We start from the raw sequence: 18,379 nt of genomic DNA on the forward strand, positions 1-18,379 counted from the left end.
CACCTATATCAGTACTATCAAAAAGGTATATATATGTATCAAAACATTTGATATCATTTAAGTTCTTCGTAAGTGCAATGAAAAAGGAAATGAAACCTCTGTGGTCTTTCTATGGTGTAGAATTATGTCCATAAATCTGGTTACCGTGCATTGTCAATACAGTAAACGCATTTTTAACAAACTCAAAGGGACCACTAATTTAATTCGTTATAACCATAGTTCGTTATAGGCATATATATAGCATATGGACGGAAACAGTTCGTTATATCCGTCAATTCGTATTCAGTGAGTGAGTATGGTTTTACACCGCTTTTAGCAATATTCCAGCAATATCACGGTGGGGTACAACAGAAATGGGCTTCACACATTGTACCCATGTCAGGAATCGAACCTGGCTCTTTGGCGTGACGAGCAAACGCTTTAACCACTAGGCTTCCGCACCGACCCTTGTTATTAGTGTGTTCGTTACAAACATAGTTTACTGAATATGAAACCAAAATAAATATTAATTATATCTTTATAAAATTTGGATTTTTTATGGTTTGCTCAGAGAATACCACTGACATTTTAAACAGCTTGTCATGACAGCCCTGTAAAGCTATCATGTAGTGTATGACTCACTGGTGTGTCCAGGTGGCAGTGTGTGGGTGTGGAAACTGTCAGGGGCAAAAATAGGTATACCCAGTTTGTTTTTTATGTAAATGAATAATGAAAGAACTATTGTTGAATATGAGTATGTTATCTAACCATCACTCATTCCTGCAACAGTTTGTAAAAAGTGATCTGTTGCTGGGTAATTGTGTGTAAAAATAAATTGGTGGGGGCAGAAATGAATTTGCAACCACATGATCCTTGTTTTAAATGTTTTTGATGTATGCCCCCCAAAGTCAATTTATGGATTTTCAAAGATACTCATCAGCAGTTGTGTATTATGAATTTCTTTTTTAATATATAAAAGCTTTAAATTAAATTTTAATTTTTTAAAATATAACTATGTAGAGGTATATTTCAGTGCTGAGTAAGTGTTTGTTTGTTTGTTTGTTTCTGTTTAACGCCGAACTCAGCAATATTCCAGCTATATAACGGCAGTCTGTAAATAATCAAATCTGGACCAGACAATCCAGTGATTGACATCATGAGAATCGATCCACGCAATTGGGATCGATGACATGTATCAACCAAGTCAGCGAGCCTGACCACCGGATCCCCTTAGTCGCCTTTTACGACAAGCATAGTCGCCTTTTACGGCAAGCATGTGTTGCTGAAGACCTATTCTACCCCGGATCTTCACGGGTCGCTGAGTGAGTGGGTGAGTGAATGAGTTGAGTTTAATGCTTCTTTGAACAGTATTCCAGTTATATCACAGTGTGTCCTTAATGTTGGAGGAAAGATGGATGCAGGTCTTAGACGTTAACCACTTTGGTGAAACCTTTGAATGCTGACTAAACACCAGTATAGTTCATATTTATTATATAATATCTCTAACTTAGATATTTTCAATCAAACCTACAAAATCAACTGAGAGGTGCAGTTTCTTTTACCAGCAAGGGTGCTCAGAAACAACAGCTTTGCTGTTCCTGCATGTTTGTCCTGTTTTATCTTTTTTTACATACTATGTAACGAATATTTTTTTAAATCTACAGAGCTTCACTGATCTATTTTAATGTTTTTCCCAAAACATTTATTGATTGAAATAGTTATACATTATAAACTAAGGTCAACAAATGTGCAACAAAGGAGAATATTTTGTTATTCTAAATACCTGTTACTGACATGGACATTTTGAAGAATATATAAATTTTGAATTCAAGAATTTTTTCAAGTGTCTAACTCCCTAATATCAAGTGTCTCAAACTACAGCAGTAGCTTGAATAGATGCATGGTAAAATCGATACAAATGTACTCTGTAATATTTTCATGGGGTGGCCATGAATATTTATTAAAAAATTTATATGTTGGCTTGCTATACAGTTTGATCTAAACATGACACTACTTTGTAAGTAACATCCTGCTTGGTTTTTTATTATTTTGTCGTCAGTTACAAGTTTCACCTCGAGCTAAAGGTCTGTTAAGTGTATTCAAATAGGACACACATTGCTAATGTTATTTAGATGTGTTATTTCAAACCCAGACTGAACTGAATGATAGTTGCATTGTTAAATGGTTAATGTATTTGAGTGTGAATCATATTTCACAGTCAAATGGTCCTACATTGTAACAATTCAGATTTTTATATTTATATAGGGCATTGATGACTGTGAGCAGTCACAGCTTGCTTTGCAGTTGTCTCCCTTTGTCATGCAAGAATCATGAGTCCAAATTCTTATTTGTGTTTATGATGATCCCTGTTCTGTCAGCACTCAAATGGTAAATGACCTGCATTACTTTGGGTTCTCCAATATGATGACAAGGCTGTAATATTACTGAAGCTCTGGTCTTCGAACTCAACTACCTCACTCACTCATATGCCCCAAGAAGATCTGGGCTAGAATAAGTCTCCAGCAAGCCATGCTTGCCATAAGAAGCGACTGACAAGATTGGGTGATCAGACTCATAGACTTGGTTGATGCATGGATACTTTCAATTGCATACATCGATGCTCATGATGTCAATCACTGGGTTGTCTGGCCCTGACTCAGTTATTAACAGACCGCCGTCATATAGCTGAAATATTGCTGAGCACAGTGTTTAACAACAAACCAACAAACGCTCACTCACATTATTAAAAAAAAAAAAAACAGAATTAACTGGCCTTGCCTTGCCTCAACTGAAGTCAGTGAATCAATCAATTGTGGAAACCACAATTTTAAGCTTTTCATTCTTTATGTAACACAGGCCTTATGTTGTTTTTCTCGTGACTTGAATGGGAACGTTTGGAGATTGGTTCATGTATTCTGCCATGAAAATTATGAAAATAATATTTTGCTAAATTATAAAAATAACGTTTTGCCAGGATTCCCCCCTGAATTCATCCTTAGTGTTGCCTTATCATTTAAACAGTGATTTATTCCAGATGCTGATGTTATCCTTTTGTGTGTGTATTGGAAAGCTGCACATATTGTTGACAGAATAAATCATGAGAGCACCTTGTGAGATGAGAGTGATTGTCTGGTAGATATCCAGGGCAGGAATCTATGTGATAAGATGTTAATCCACCCACGGGAAACATACCGTGTTCTGTGTAAGGAGAACACACAGATCATGTCCTCGGGGACTGAGAATCTGGAATGCAAATTGATTGCTGGGAAAGAATCATTTGATCTCTGTTCACTTCCTTTCATGACAATTTCCCCATCTGGAGTCTTATGAAACATTCAGTATTTTCGTGTATGAGTTACATGTTATAGCTTAGTTTTTACACGGGCAGAAATGGTTAGAATAGGTCCCCAGAAACCGTCTTAAGAAGAATGCAAATGGATTGGGCTGTCTGGCTCAGTCACATGGTTGATTTCATGGATCGTTGCTTGCAATATATCAATAACTTGATTGTCTGATCAAGACTCAATTATTTACATGGCGTTGCCATATAGCTGGAATATTTGCTGAGTGACATTAAAAATAAAGAAACAAACATGGGAAGAACTTTACCTGTACATCATTGAGTGATTTGCTTTACACCGCATTAGCAGTCTTGCAGCTTTTGGTGGCGAATTATTAGTCTGTTGTATTGGTTGTCTTGGGTGAGTGGGTGAAAATATTCTTACACCTTGTGGTTGGGGCCACCAGAAATAGGCTTTACACATCGTTTCTATGTGAGGAACAACATGTCTAATTGAGGACACCTTGTGTTTATTTCTTAAGATATCAACATTATGTACAGCCTCTTTAAGGATGTTGATAAAATGTGCAAGCTTTAAAATAGTTACCTTAATTTTAATAATGATGACTCCCTGAATGGCAATGTTGGATAAGTTCATTTTATGAACAGGTGGGTTGGTTAAGTTTGGTATTTCCTGCATATTCTCACAATTACGTCGATCATCTGTATCTTTTATCCTAATACCAATTAATAACTCTTCTGAATGTTTGTCATCTATATTCAAAATGTTTGACCTCATGTGCCAGCAAGCCATCAATATGTTTAATCGAATGAAAGATTTATACATGAGTTGGATTTGAAGCTGGAAATCCTGTTTCCTGGGGATCAACATCGGGAGACTGAAGCCATATTACTGTCAGACATTCCAGTTGTATTGAATCCTTCACAAGGTCACTCAAGTCCTGGCAATAAAAGTGCTTGTTCCAACTGCTAAAGAGACTGCTGTTTTTGTGATTCGGTGACTAGCTCAAGGATTGTTTCCTTCGAACAGGACTCAAAATGAAGTTAGGGTGGTTTTTATCATAATATAATGGAGGTATGATACCCTAGATAATCAAGGATGGCTCCCAGTTATCCTGTATGCAGTTAATATTTGCATGCCCATTCCTCTAAACATGTCTGACCAAGTTCGACAGGACGTCGGTTTTGGGTAATTGGATGCTCAGTTGGGAATTGAAATTCCTCACACGTCTAATGAAGTGTCGCATCTTTTATGTCGCTCTGACACTGAGAATTGTTCGGGCTATCCCATGATGCCATCTTGCTGTAGTTACGGCAACAGGATGACCCAGCCTGTCTTTGAACTCCCAAAGGAACATGGCTTGCAATAGGCACAATGGAAATTTCTGTGGGTCGACTTCATTGGAACAATGCCCTTACAGAATCTTACATGTTATGATCAGAATATGCTGAGTATTAATCTGTATTTGAGTCCCTGGAGGAAAGGGCCTCAGAATATCATCGCATTAACCTAAGCTGATTACCGGCTGTTTGTATGACCTGGAGGAATTAACAGTAATTTCTGCTAGTGAATCATATCACTTATGATTCTGCCTTATAAAAACGTCCACAATATAAAATATTTTCTAATTACATCAATCACGAATTTATTCAGAACTCTTTAATAATAATAATAATAATAATAATAATAATAAAAATGGGCACAAAAGCAGATGTTAACTAACAAATTGTTATGTTTATTGAATGAGGATAATATTAAGCAGTTTAGCTCAGATTTGTTATCCCTATTTGTCTTATCAATCACTAATCGGTCTGTAAGGCCATACCTATCCCCAAGGCTCACTCACCCACACACCACGCCACTCACTCACCCACACACCACACCACTCACCCACACACCACACCACTCACTCACCCACACACCACACCACTCACCCACACACCACACCACTCACTCACCCACACACCACACCACTCACCAACACACCACACCACTCACTCACCCACACACCACACCACACCACACCACACCACACCACACTACACCACACCACACCACTCAACCACACACCACACCACTCACTCACCAACACACCACTCACTCACCCACACACCACACCACACCACACCACACCACACCACACCACACCACACCACACCACACCACTCACCCACACACCACACCACTCACTCACCCACACACCACACCACTCATTCACTCACTCATTCACTCAATCACTCACTAAATCACTCACTAACACACCCAACCACCCACTAATTCACTCACTCAACCACACACCACTTCACTCACTCACCCACACACCCAATAACTTACTCACCCAATTACTCACTCATTCATCAACACACTCACTCACTTACTCACTCACCCAACAACTTATATTACCCAACAAATCACACACCCAAACACTTGTTCACTCACTCACTCACTCACTCACTCACTCCAACAGCTCCCACTTGAGCGATGCTGTGGTATCATTGCCATATTAAGTTAAAGTAAGCAAGCCAGTAGAGACTGGGTAATCGGACATACACCAAACACTTATTCACTCATCAATCGTGTCAACTCTGCTGAGACAAAATGAAAAAGAAAACTCACACCCTTGTGATGGCTCTGAGGTGCCCAAGTGGTTTAAGTATCATGCCAAAGACCTGGGTTTGATTCCTTGCATTGATTATATGTCTGAAGCTTTTTTTTGCTTTTTTTGTTGTTGGTTGTTTAACGCCGCAGTCAGCAATATTCCAGCTATATGACGGCGGTCTGTAAATAATCAAGTCTGGACAATACAATCCTATGATTGACATCATGAACATCGCTCCACGCAATTGGGATACGATAACATGCATCAACCAAGTCAGCAAGCCTGACCACCCAATCCTGTTAGTTGCCTCTTATGACAAGCATAGTCACATTTTAAGGCAAGCATGGGTTGCTGAAGACTATTCTATCCCCGAACTTCACGGGTCTGATATGTTTGAAGCCAAATCTCAGTGATACTGCTGAAAGCAATGTAAAGCCATACTCACTGATCTATTGTGTGTTTAATAGGTGGTTTGGAGGGGTCCGCTTAGTAAGGCAGCACAATGGTTAAGGCATGGTTGTCATGCCAATCAATGCTTCCACAGGTTGGCAGAATGTGTGAAGCCCAAAGGTGGTGTCCCCCACTGTGATATTGCTGGAATATTGCTACAAGGGACATTAAACCATGCTCTCTCAATGGGAGGCTCCATGTTCTTGAATACTATGGCCGACCTCAATCAAGCTCAATGCTCATGCAATGCATTGCCTAATGAGTGATTTGTCATTAAAACAGTACTTGGCAGCATTTGTGAGTGTTGGTCAAGTGGAAGAGTGTGCGCTTATTTATTAACCTTATCGTTGAAGGATGATTGTTGTGCCACACACACTTTGTTTACCCCCATAAAGGTTGCAACAGTTAAGGTTACAACAGTTGGTTGTAACAAGGTCACTATGTAATATATACTTGTTGTGATTTTATAGTTGACATGTCAAGCTCATGAGGGGCAGTCGGGTAGCCCAGTGGTTAACACGTTTGTTCATCACGCTGCAGACCTGGGTTTGATTCCCGACATGGGTACAATGTGTGAAGCCCATTTCTGGTGTCCCCCGCCGTGATATTGCTGGAATATTGCTAAAAGCGGGTAAAACCATACTCACTCACTCACCCTATTTTATAATTAAAAAGGGACCCTGAAAACATCAGTATAGCATTGAAATAGTTCTTGTTCGAAGCTCAAAAGCAAGATGGAACGGCATGTTTACTTCACTACAATCAGCTATCCGAGCAAAAAGTTCCCACATAAAATATTATTTAGAAAGAGTTTGAAGACAGTCGACTATGTTTTGACGCGGTCATGAGGAAATGTTCTGCCGAGGGTTTGAGGCATCGTGTAGACATGTCAAGCTCAAGAAATATATTATGGTTGTGCTGTCCATAAGGAGATCATGCATTTAATAGCTGATAGATTAGCCCACAAGATACACCAAGCCTGGCCTCATGGCCTGAAGGAATCCAGCTCACTCTGCATGGGAGTTGTGTCCCTTAGCTGTGCGAAGCTTTTCGTTTGTTCAATCACTGACTTTCAATGATCTGCATTATGAGTTGTGTCCCTTTGGGGATTAATAATTAAATATTTGTGAGTGAGTATAATTTTATGCCACTTTTAGGACTGTCCCAGTCATATTATGGCCGGGCAGATCAAAAATGGTCTTTGCACATTTGAGAATCAAATGCAGATCTTAGTTTTTATAAAAGTCTGACAGGTTTAAGATTACTTGTTTGATAGGCATTACTTAGAAGTTGGCGGATGAAAAGATAGACACAATTTTATGGATAACAACTTCTTGAATACTGTAAAAAGCGACGTTTCGGTATAGATCCTTATACCGTTGTCAACTTGACAACGGTATAAGGATCTATACCGAAACGTCGCTTTTTACAGTATTAAAGAAGTTGTTATCCATAAAATTGTGTCTATCTTGTCAGGTTTAAGATTCCTGAAAGTGTTTGTCTGTTGTCACTATCTGGAACTGTCTTCCTGCAGTAACTGTCTGTCTGCCTTGCCTCTAATGTCTGCTGCTGTCTGTCTTGTGTCTGGTTTAGGCTTATGATGTAACTATGTCTGTCTGCCTTGCCTCTAATGTCTGCTGCTGTCTGTCTTGTGTCTGGTTTAGGCTTATGATGTAACTATGTCTGTCTGTCTTGCCTCTAATGTCTGCTGCTGTCTGTCTTGCGTCTGGTTTAAGGTTCTTGAGAGTGATGCAGATGATGTAGCTATGTTTGTCTGTCTTGTGTCTGACAGGATTGAGGTTCCTGAGAGCGTTGCGGCTGATGTCCATCCCCGACATCTTGACGTACCTCAACATCCTCAAGACCAGCACCATGATCCGACTCGTCCAGCTGGTGGCATACTTTGTCAGTCTCTGGCTCGCTGCAGCCGGCTTCCTCCACCTGGTGAGAGAATCACACACTACTACATTGACCCAGGACTAAAACCATTAAAACTATAGATTCCATCACATTTTTTGTACCAATGCTACTTTCATCACAAGTGTCTCAAACTCAAGCCACCTAATAGACATTATCTTGACCATTACAAATAATTTAAGTGTTTGCTATTATAATGTTCCCTAGTTATGTATTGTTCTGGGATTTATTTTTGTTATCAGCAGAGATTGCTATGTTCAGCTACTTTGTGCCGAACCCTGGTTTGCACACAATCTGAGGACTGTTGCTGACCAGGGGAGATAACTCACATGTTCACTTCTCAAACATGAAAACAAATGAAAGATAGGTTTATTTTGTGGCATATTACTGTAGCTACTGTTACCCAAGTCCAATATTTTTCTTCCTGTCAGAGCTGTAACGTTTATATTGTGGCGATGTTGGGGTTATAGGTACATAGCATATAAGCTATAGTATTCTTGATCAGTCAGAATTCTGTTCAAGATGAAGACGTTATGGCTACACTTGGCTCTGCAGATTAGGATCCACTGCTCATTGGCTCAAATTCCAGATTTACCTGATGATGATCGTTGGTTTATCAGCACCATTTCTGTTTTCATTGCTTTTTCCAAACTGGTATAAGTCTAAGCGTTCAGGCTTTCCTGATCTACACATCAATTTGAAACACGATTGTATGTCTGAAATACTGTTCGAAGCAGTTTTAAACCCAACTCACTCACTAAACCCATTAAGACTTGAAATTTTCAAACTAAAATATTTACAATATATCGTTATTTTATAGACAAAAAAAGTCATTGTGTGGCCTTGTGATTTTGTCCCATCTAAGTTCTATCAAGTCCATGCTTTAAGACAGCTTTATCAATCGTATCAGGTCATTACAGTCCATTTTTACATTTATGGAAGAAAGGAGGATGAAGTAAGACCGATCAATGAAGCCAAGGATTGTCAAAGCAAAACATTTTTCTTAAGAATCCTTCTTAGCTGTAAAGGAGGTCATTTAGTTTGTTGCTGCTTGACTATGCAGCTCAAAGTTTCATGTGTCAATGTGCCCTGGCAACATTTCGATCCATCTTCTGGTGTTGCTGATGTGAAGGGTCGCAGTTGGCGAGCATCATACAAAAAGTCAAATTAGCAAAATATTATTTCATAAATGTCAAATACTTTAATCCCAATTTTATGATTGCAATTGTCTTACGTTTGAATTATTCTATCTTGTTATACCTCTATTTAGAATCTTGCAATTCCATTGGTTGATCCATACCACATGATGAAACAAAACATTTTAATGTAGACCCCCAAATCGTATGACTGACACTGACCACGAATATTGACTCGTCACATGATCAGTATTGACCTGTCACGTGATAAATATTGACCTTTTAAGCCTTTTTTTAATGTTTTTGTTATTTCCTATTGTTATTGTAACCCTTTTGCCATTTCAGATTGAGAATTCAGGGGACTTTTTCTTCGACTTCTCAAACCCGCAAAAGTTGACATACTGGGAGTGCCTCTACTTCCTGTTGGTAACCATGTCAACCGTGGGGTATGGAGACATCTATGCAACAACTGTTCTCGGGCGCACTTTTATCGTCGTCTTTATCCTCATAAGCATTGTAAGTCTTGTCTTTTTGTGAGGATGGTTGAGTGGCTGAGTAGTTAAAGTGTTTGCTAGTCACACCAACTTGGGTTTGAATCCCATTTGGACTATGTGTGGACCCTATTCTTGGTCCCCCCTCCATGATATTGCTGGACCACTGCAAAGGTTGCATAACAAAAATGTTTCTCGTCTGCATATGACACAGAAAATTTGAAAAATATTTTTTAGTGGCATTGTAAAATGACTGATTTAAGACAAATTTCCTTTTCTTTCTTTTAGCCTAAAGCATCATAAATCTAAACTCATATCCCTCTTATTCAGGCCTTCACCATTGTAAATTTGTTGTGGTGACTTCATTTGTCAGAGTTCGTAAGGGCGGTTGAGTAGCCTAGTGGTTAAAGCGTTCGCCCGTCACGCTGAAGACCCGGGTTCGATTCCCGACATGGGTACAATGTGTGGAGCCCATTTCTGGTGTCTCCCACCGTGATATTGCTGGAATATTGCTAAAAGCGGCGTAAAACCATACTCACTCACTCACTCACTCTCAGAGTTCATATCCACCTATCAAAAAGACTATCACACTAGCACTATTTCATAGTGATTCATAACAACAGGCTTATGATAAAGTCGGAATTGTACAGTGGACTCTTGATTTCTTATGATTATGGAAAGGTCTTTTTGTTTATTTATTAATATATATTATATTGTTCAAATATTTACTTAATGTATTCTGTTTTTAACGAAGATCTTTTCCACCACTCTTGTTCAATATTTTAATTGAACCAATCCCAGTAATTCAAAATTATCATCAACTATTACTCAGGCAACTCAAAATTATCATCAAATATTACTCAGGTAACTCAAAATTATCACCGCATATTGCTCTGGCAACTCAAATTATCATCACATATTGCTCCAGCAACTTTCGTCTGCAATCCCAGTCTGTGAATAGTTATATGTAATGTGAACAGACAGTTGAGGTATAAATTAGTTTGTCATGTTCTTTTGTACAGTGGAACTACATTAATTCTGTCAATAACTTTGTCATCTAGAAAATAGAATTGGTAACATACCGGTACATGTTTGTATTGCTTCACTACAAATTTGTTTTGAAAATCAACATAAATGGATTTGGTTCATGTAAAGAAAGAATGGAAACCAACAAGGTTATTGCGTGTTTGGAATTAAAAAAAAATATTTGAAAAAGAGGAAAACTTTTTGCCATGCATCAAAGCATTTCCCTAACATCAATGTAGTCATGTTAACAATGAAATGTCCGATTGGATCTACGATTCATCAATAAAATATTGACAAGTCAAGCATTGATAGAGAACAGACAGGACTTATTTATGGATAGATAAGAGTTGTTTTAGAATCAAATAAAGGACAGAGTCTGATTCTACTGATTTTTATAATTCTACTGTTTTACTGATGTTTCTGATTCTACTTATTCTACTGATTTTTTTCTGATTTGTGGATTGAAGAATACTGTGTAAGGTTAGTTCCAACTCACCCGAGATTGGATCAGACTGGTTGAGATTATATCAGGGATATTGGCCATTCAATGATTCTGTGTCCTGCATATAAATCAATTGCTAGTTCTGTATGTAAATGACAAGAATGTCAATATAAATCAATACCAAATGCTTCATCTGAATAACAATTATGTATGATAGAGAGATTAATTGATTGCTAGATTGTGATACGGTATCTTGTTAGTGTTACTCCCGCAGCAACATGAAAATTTACTCTGTAAAGCAATTTGACTTTTACATTGATCTGGTTTATCATGAGAAGAATATTGCCATAAGTATCAAAGAAATTGCTTTTTCAAATTGTATATGAGATTTTTCAAAATGGCTGTCGCTCTTCAGAAATCTGTTGAACATGTTGAATACAATATTGATCGAATACATTGGATGTGAGTCAGTTTCATAACTCTTATATATGATTGACATACTGTACAGATGTCTAGACCAAAATCAATTCAGTGAATAATTTATCTGTTGAGGGAAAATGTATAGAATGGCAAATAGGTACAAAAGTATGCAAAAATATAAGAAGTCCATGTGTGTCTCTGTGTGGCGCCATAGTAGCACTGTGTGACTCAGACGTTGATGTATATGTGTTGTGGAATATGTTTTGAAGTGTGTTAAGAGATGAATAATTCATCAATGACTAGGACATAAAGGAAGAAAATGAAATGCAGAGAGATCTCATTAATTTACTCATTTACTTGCTAATTGGTAAGATAAGGGTCCCAACAGAATCATTCATGTATCATTAATTGAGCCTTCGTGAAGTAGGGTGAGTTCGTATCATGAACAACATAATATGTGACCCCTTTCCTGATTCTTGACTCAGTGGAGTTGACCTCATTAGACCATATTATCTTTTTTTTAAATCAGTCAGGTTTCACTTTGGCAGGGTTCTATTTTTACAAAATATCGTACCAGTAAAATTAATATTTCTTCAAGGTGTCTATGTGTCTATGTGTCTCTTTATTGTTACACAACTGCTTACAGGAGGATAAGACCCTTCATATTATGAAGTATAAGTTTGCCCTTGATGGCAGTTTAATTTGTGACCAATAGATACACGGATACGTTCCATACTAAAGTGGAACATTGATTGTGAAATGTATATTTTATTTATTACTTTCCTGTCTCTTGTAGGGTTTGTTTGCAAGCTTTATCCCAGAAATAGCAGAAATTCTTGGTCGCAGACAGAAATATGGAGGCACATACAAGAAGGAAAGAGGAAAGAGGTGATATAAATTCAGTTATTTCATGATTGTATCTACTATCTTTTTTGTTTCTTTTCCGTACATTTTTTTATCATTATTAATAAATAAAGTTATCATTTCAACATAATTCCAGACATTTTTTAATAAAAGAATTAAAAATTATTTTAACTGTATTTTTAACATTATGATTTTTGAAAAGATTATCTTCCAAATGTCAGAATTGTTTAAGCTCTCAATTCTAATTTCCTGAAATATGTCAGTTATTCTTGTTTTGAATTTTATTTCAGACATATTGTTGTGTGTGGTCACATCACCTTCGAATCGGTGTCCAATTTCTTAAAGGATTTCTTGCACAAAGACCGAGAAGATGTGGATGTGGAGATTGTCTTCATACACAAGTATGCATTGTCTTCAAAATACCAATTTTATTTCAAATTAAGAGTTAACCATTCCTTCCATTAGAGGAAAAATGGAGGATTTTCCTAATCAGATAATGCCTTTCGACTAGTGGCAATGCCTGGTACTGAACTTATTCCAGTGATTAATCAGGTAAATTATCTTGGGATAACTGGCTTGGGCAGTTACCTTTGTATCAGTGTTGTAGCGATTTCTGGAACTGAATTTATGGCTGACAGGACCAAGCAAAATCAATATTTATACCATTTACAATTTACTGTATTAAAAAGGGAGCCATTTTGTACAGGGATAAACAGAGGCGCTGCCCTAAGAAAGCTTGCTGGTATGAGTCTGCAGGCGAGAATCATAGACTTAAGTCAAATTGTCATATATAGAGAGTTATATAACAAACAAAAAGTGAATCATTTCACAATTACGACACGTTATGTATTGCTTCTGCAAAACTGAATGAGGGTAGTATCTAAACATTCTTTGAACAATGATACCGCTGCATCGTGACATCATACAGTAGACATACTGTAGCACATCATTGGTGTGTCACTGCATTGTAACCCTGTCTCCAGACATCATACAGTAGACATACTGTAGCACATCATTGGAGTGTCACTGCATTGTAACCCTGTCTCCAGACATCATACAATAGACATACTGTAGCACATCATTGGAGTGTCACTGCATTGTAACCCTGTCTCCAGACATCATACAGTAGACATACTGTAGCACATCATTGGAGTGTCACTGCATTGTAACCCTGTCTCCAGACATCATACAGTAGACATACTGTAGCACATCATTGGAGTGTCACTGCATTGTAACCCTGTCTCCAGACATCATACAGTAGACATACTGTAGCACATCATTGGAGTGTCACTGCATTGTAACCCTGTCTCCAGACATCATACAGTAGACATACTGTAGCACATCATTGGTGTGTCACTGCATTGTAACCCTGTCTCCAGACATCATACAGTAGACATACTGTAGCACATCATTGGAGTGTCACTGCATTGTAACCCTGTCTCCAGACATCATACAGTAGACATACTGTAGCACATCATTGGAATGTCACTGCACTTTAGAAATAGATGGAATATGTAAATGTGCACATTTGTTACTGGATGTATTTAATATAAAATTAGCAGACTAACAGATAGGAATTATTCTATTTGCTTTTAGATGAATGTTTTATCTATATGTGGCTAAATATTTTATGAAGTTAAATACTATTCTAGTAATTACACTACTGTAAACATACGTTTATGTAAAACTGTAGAGACAGTGTGTGGTTTCCCTATAGGCCTCCATTATTAAAAGTGTTTTTGGTGCAGTAGTTATTAAGTGAGCCAAGCTGCAAAGAATACACATGAACCTTTGTTTTAATTGGAGAGTCAGATGATGTCATCAAGATTTTAATAATACCTATCTAAAAACAAGTTAAAAACAAACCCGCAGACATCCTTAACAAGCCTTAACTATGAACCTTGTGTTTTCTCACTGTGGGCTCTTCTTCCCACTTCAGGATGACACACTTTGGTATGGCTGAAATTGTAAACTTCACCTTACTCCCTGCATGGAACCCACCACCTCAGTAGTTTCAGAAACAAAGGCATTTACAAGTTTGTCAGACATTAAACTGAACATATTCTTTTCCAGGATGTTGCCAGACCTGGAATTGGAAGGTCTTCTAAAACGTCACTTTACACAAGTAGAGTTTTTCCAGGGCACGGTCATGGATGCCAATGACTTGGAAAGAGTTAAGGTATGGAATGTTCAATATCATTTATTGCAAGGATTAATACTCAAAATAACAAAATAACAATTAGTTGGGACTTGATGGTTGACACTATTTGCCAACATTTTGAGCCGGTGATTATGATAGTCTCAAGTGTGTTTAGTCTTGTCCAAGCCTAAAAGTATGGTTGCCCCGATTACTTCACTCACTCTGTTTGCAGATTTGTCAAGGCGGCTGGCGCCTGTCTGGTCCTGCCCAGCACTGTTGCCATGACAACAAAATCACTCACCCCTTTCTGTGAGATACCTTTCTGCTTCTGGCCAACAAGCAAGCACTGTTGCCATGACTACAAATTCACTCAGCCACTCTGTTTGCAAATTCGTCAAGGTGATGCCTGTCTGGTCCTGGCCAACAAGCAAGCACTGTTGCCATGACTACAAATTCACTCAGCCACTCTGTTTGCAGATTCGTCAAGGTGACGCTTGTCTGGTCCTGGCCAACAAGTACTGTGAAGACCCTGACCAGGAGGATGCAGCCAACATCATGAGAGTCATATCAATAAAAAACTACCATTCCGAAATAAAAGTTATTGTGCAGCTCCTGCAATATCATAACAAGGTGAGTCTGACCTCTAATGATTTACAGCCGTTTGTGAGGTTAAATTCATGTATGGTTGTTACCCAGAAATGCCAACCATTACAATTTTGGCAAAATAGTTAAGATTTTGAGCTTAAAATTCCACTTTTATATTTGTCATACCCAAAATTACAATTTTTGTCATTTTTTTCACGAATTATTTACATGCATAAAACATCACGTAGAGCAGATTGGTAATGTACCAGTGACATCAAGCATTCTACAGCAAGCCTATACTGACCAATGAGAGCCATGCTTTCAATTCACATCGGTAATACACGGTCTCTGATTGGTTGTTGTGTAAAACACACTCAAGTCATCTTAATGTCAGTCATTACGGGTGCAGATAGGGAACTAATTGCATTTACACCAATATTTCTTCGGAACTCAAAACACCACATCTTTCTGACAAACAGTACATTAATGCCACATGATGAATTTCATGAATGTGGAGCTATTGACCACATGTTTCCCTAGGCCTAACGACTAGGCCTAACGAAAATGTTGAAGTGAAAACCCACATCAGAGATTCTCAATGGTGGCGACCATTCTGAAAAATTCTGAAAAATTTTCACATGAAATTACATTATTATTTTTCATCCTACTTATTACTTTTAGACTTCAATTAGGACTGCCATATCTATTGCCTAATCGTTTTACTGTGTCTGATTGGGGGCACGGGTGGCCCAGTCATCTGAGGCGCAGCGATTTGCTGTGCAGAGTTGCGTCTCTTAGGCACGCCAGAAACCTATGTGGGTTTGAATCCTAGTTCACCCCGATTATGTTTCTTGGTTTGTCAGCACCATACAGTGCTTGTGGGTTTCACCGAAGTGGTAAACGTCTAAGACCTGCATCACTTCGGGCTTTCCTCCCACATTAAGCTGACATGCCGTGATATAACTGGAATACTGTTAAAAAACAGTGTTAAACCCAACTCACTCACTCACTGTGTCTAATCCTGTCCTAGATTCAGAGATAAACTGATTACAGTATTAGGGAGCCCATAGTTATTATGATTTAAACATGTATTCCAAAGGGAGATTGTAAAATGAAATAACAGTGTGGGCACCAGATGTCTGCCACAGTCAGTCATCCCCTACCCTATTCTTGCCCCGGGGTCATTGTCATGTAGGTCTGTCTAGGGCTTCAGTCCTGCCCCACACTGAAGCACATGTCACACATGTGTCTCTGTAGGCTAGTCACATCGTTCGATATTTCGATATTGCTTCTGTTCACCCTCAATGAATAGGTACCTGGCAGGATTAGATTTTAGTGTGACTGTTCTACCACCCTACAGGCAGCTTGGGTTGTATACTCCCCAGGGAGCTGAGAATTAAATCTTGAAAAGGTTTTGCTTATTTGATCGTGTGTATATGCTATAGTCAATGTGTAAAATGACAAAAAGGTTCACTTAGGCAATTTATTAAATGCCTAAATATTCAGTTATACAAATTGACTGAAAAAGCTGTTAATCCTTTGAATAAAGTATGTTGTTTTTACATAGGCACTTCACAGCCAGATATTGGTCTATTCTGTCTGCTTTAGTGAATAACAGTGATTAATCAATCAATGCATTTTCAGTTAATCCTTTGATGGATGTTTTGTTTTGTAACTCAAATGGTCATTCCTCCCTTGCTGCATGGTCACGTGCATGTTACATGACATACGTTTCACCCCACTTCAAACCTGGATTCGGATTGAATAGTTACCCCTGACACAAGAAATGCCAAATGGGCACCTTTGTCAGGTAATCTGAGTGGCACTGCCACTAATTATAGTTGTAATAAATTCATGAAGTGAGCATCAAGTGAATGGCAACAAATACATAAGTGTAGGGTTATACCAGGAAGCATGGATGACAACAAGGGAGTCGTAATGGTATTATCCACACAATCCGAAATCCTAAATGCTTTCACTGGAGAGATACTTTTTTAATTAAACTATAACCACTTGGGGTATTTCCAAATTGATAACGACATCCAATGAGCTTCCATTATTCTTTTTGTCAGTTTGTTTAGGTTGAAGAAATTAATTAACATGCACTCTTTGTAATATTGAAATCTTCATAGATCAAGCCTCAAAGTTAGTCCTTAGAGAAAGTAGCCCATTCTTATGTCACGCTCAGTTGAGATAAGCGAGCAACTCGACTATAGTCTGGAAGGTAATTTAAGGTACCGATGTTTACTACAATATCTGAAAAACTCTTGGACCTACTCCAGTCAAAGTTGGTAAGAGATTATTAAACAGTCATACATAACTGGATATTACATTTGAAGACAATCGGTGCATGAATAGAAAATCTGTCTATTTAGCTATCACTATATTTCATCGACAACCAGACCTGTTCATCACAGGTGGAACGAGCATTCAGTGAAACAGCCATCTGCATAATGCTACCCCTGCATCACAGGGCCATATGACACAGTTGAACCAATCAACTCAACTTGAAAGGGTGCTCGGGAATCAAGAATACAGTGTTAGCGTTGGGCGTCTCAACGTCGGTACCCTAAATTACCTTCCAGACTATAAGCAAGCAACAGGACTAACAGCAGTTGGTGTGCCCAGTGGGCAGTGTTAGACAGCCGGGAAGAAGCTAGAGATGAGTGCCCCTTTAAACAGTATGGTTTAAAACGTCCTAAAAAAATGTAATCCAAATACACTAAAAGGTCATCTTTATTTAGGGCTCTGAAGTCATGCAGTGATATGTTTTAGATTTTTAACACTTGACATATAACCCCACATCACCCAGTAATGTCATTATGCTACTCAGAAGAAGTTCAATAACAACTGATTGACAGATTGACTATAGTCAATGACAAAAAGCGGTGTTCTTTAACCTCTTTTGAATAGTATATGGAATTATGTGTCAACATACATAATCCAATGTCTTTAATCAAACATGCACACAATAATGATGAAACAGATGTTACGTTAATATTAATTTTATTGCCAGAGCAGTTTATTC

At 38.2% G+C, this 18,379-nt stretch overlaps 1 protein-coding gene across 12 annotated transcripts in view; it reads left to right on the forward strand.

Moving 5' to 3' along the window:
• LOC124151768 (calcium-activated potassium channel slowpoke-like) overlaps positions 1-18,379 on the forward strand; it is a 135,223-nt gene that overhangs the window by 75,311 nt on the left and 41,533 nt on the right. For all 12 annotated transcript variants that reach the window (XM_048392157.1, XM_048392156.1, XM_048392155.1 and 9 more), the window contains exons 6-11: positions 8,123-8,274; positions 9,729-9,899; positions 12,559-12,650; positions 12,917-13,027; positions 14,700-14,805; positions 15,244-15,396. In XM_048392157.1, coding sequence (XP_048248114.1) covers positions 8,123-8,274; positions 9,729-9,899; positions 12,559-12,650; positions 12,917-13,027; positions 14,700-14,805; positions 15,244-15,396 — 785 coding nt within the window. The remainder of the gene's footprint in view (positions 1-8,122; positions 8,275-9,728; positions 9,900-12,558; positions 12,651-12,916; positions 13,028-14,699; positions 14,806-15,243; positions 15,397-18,379) is intronic.

This window comes from Haliotis rufescens, unplaced genomic scaffold, assembly GCF_023055435.1.
Source record: "Haliotis rufescens isolate VD_foot unplaced genomic scaffold, xgHalRufe1.0.p SCAF_11, whole genome shotgun sequence".
NCBI lineage: Eukaryota > Metazoa > Mollusca > Gastropoda > Lepetellida > Haliotidae > Haliotis > Haliotis rufescens.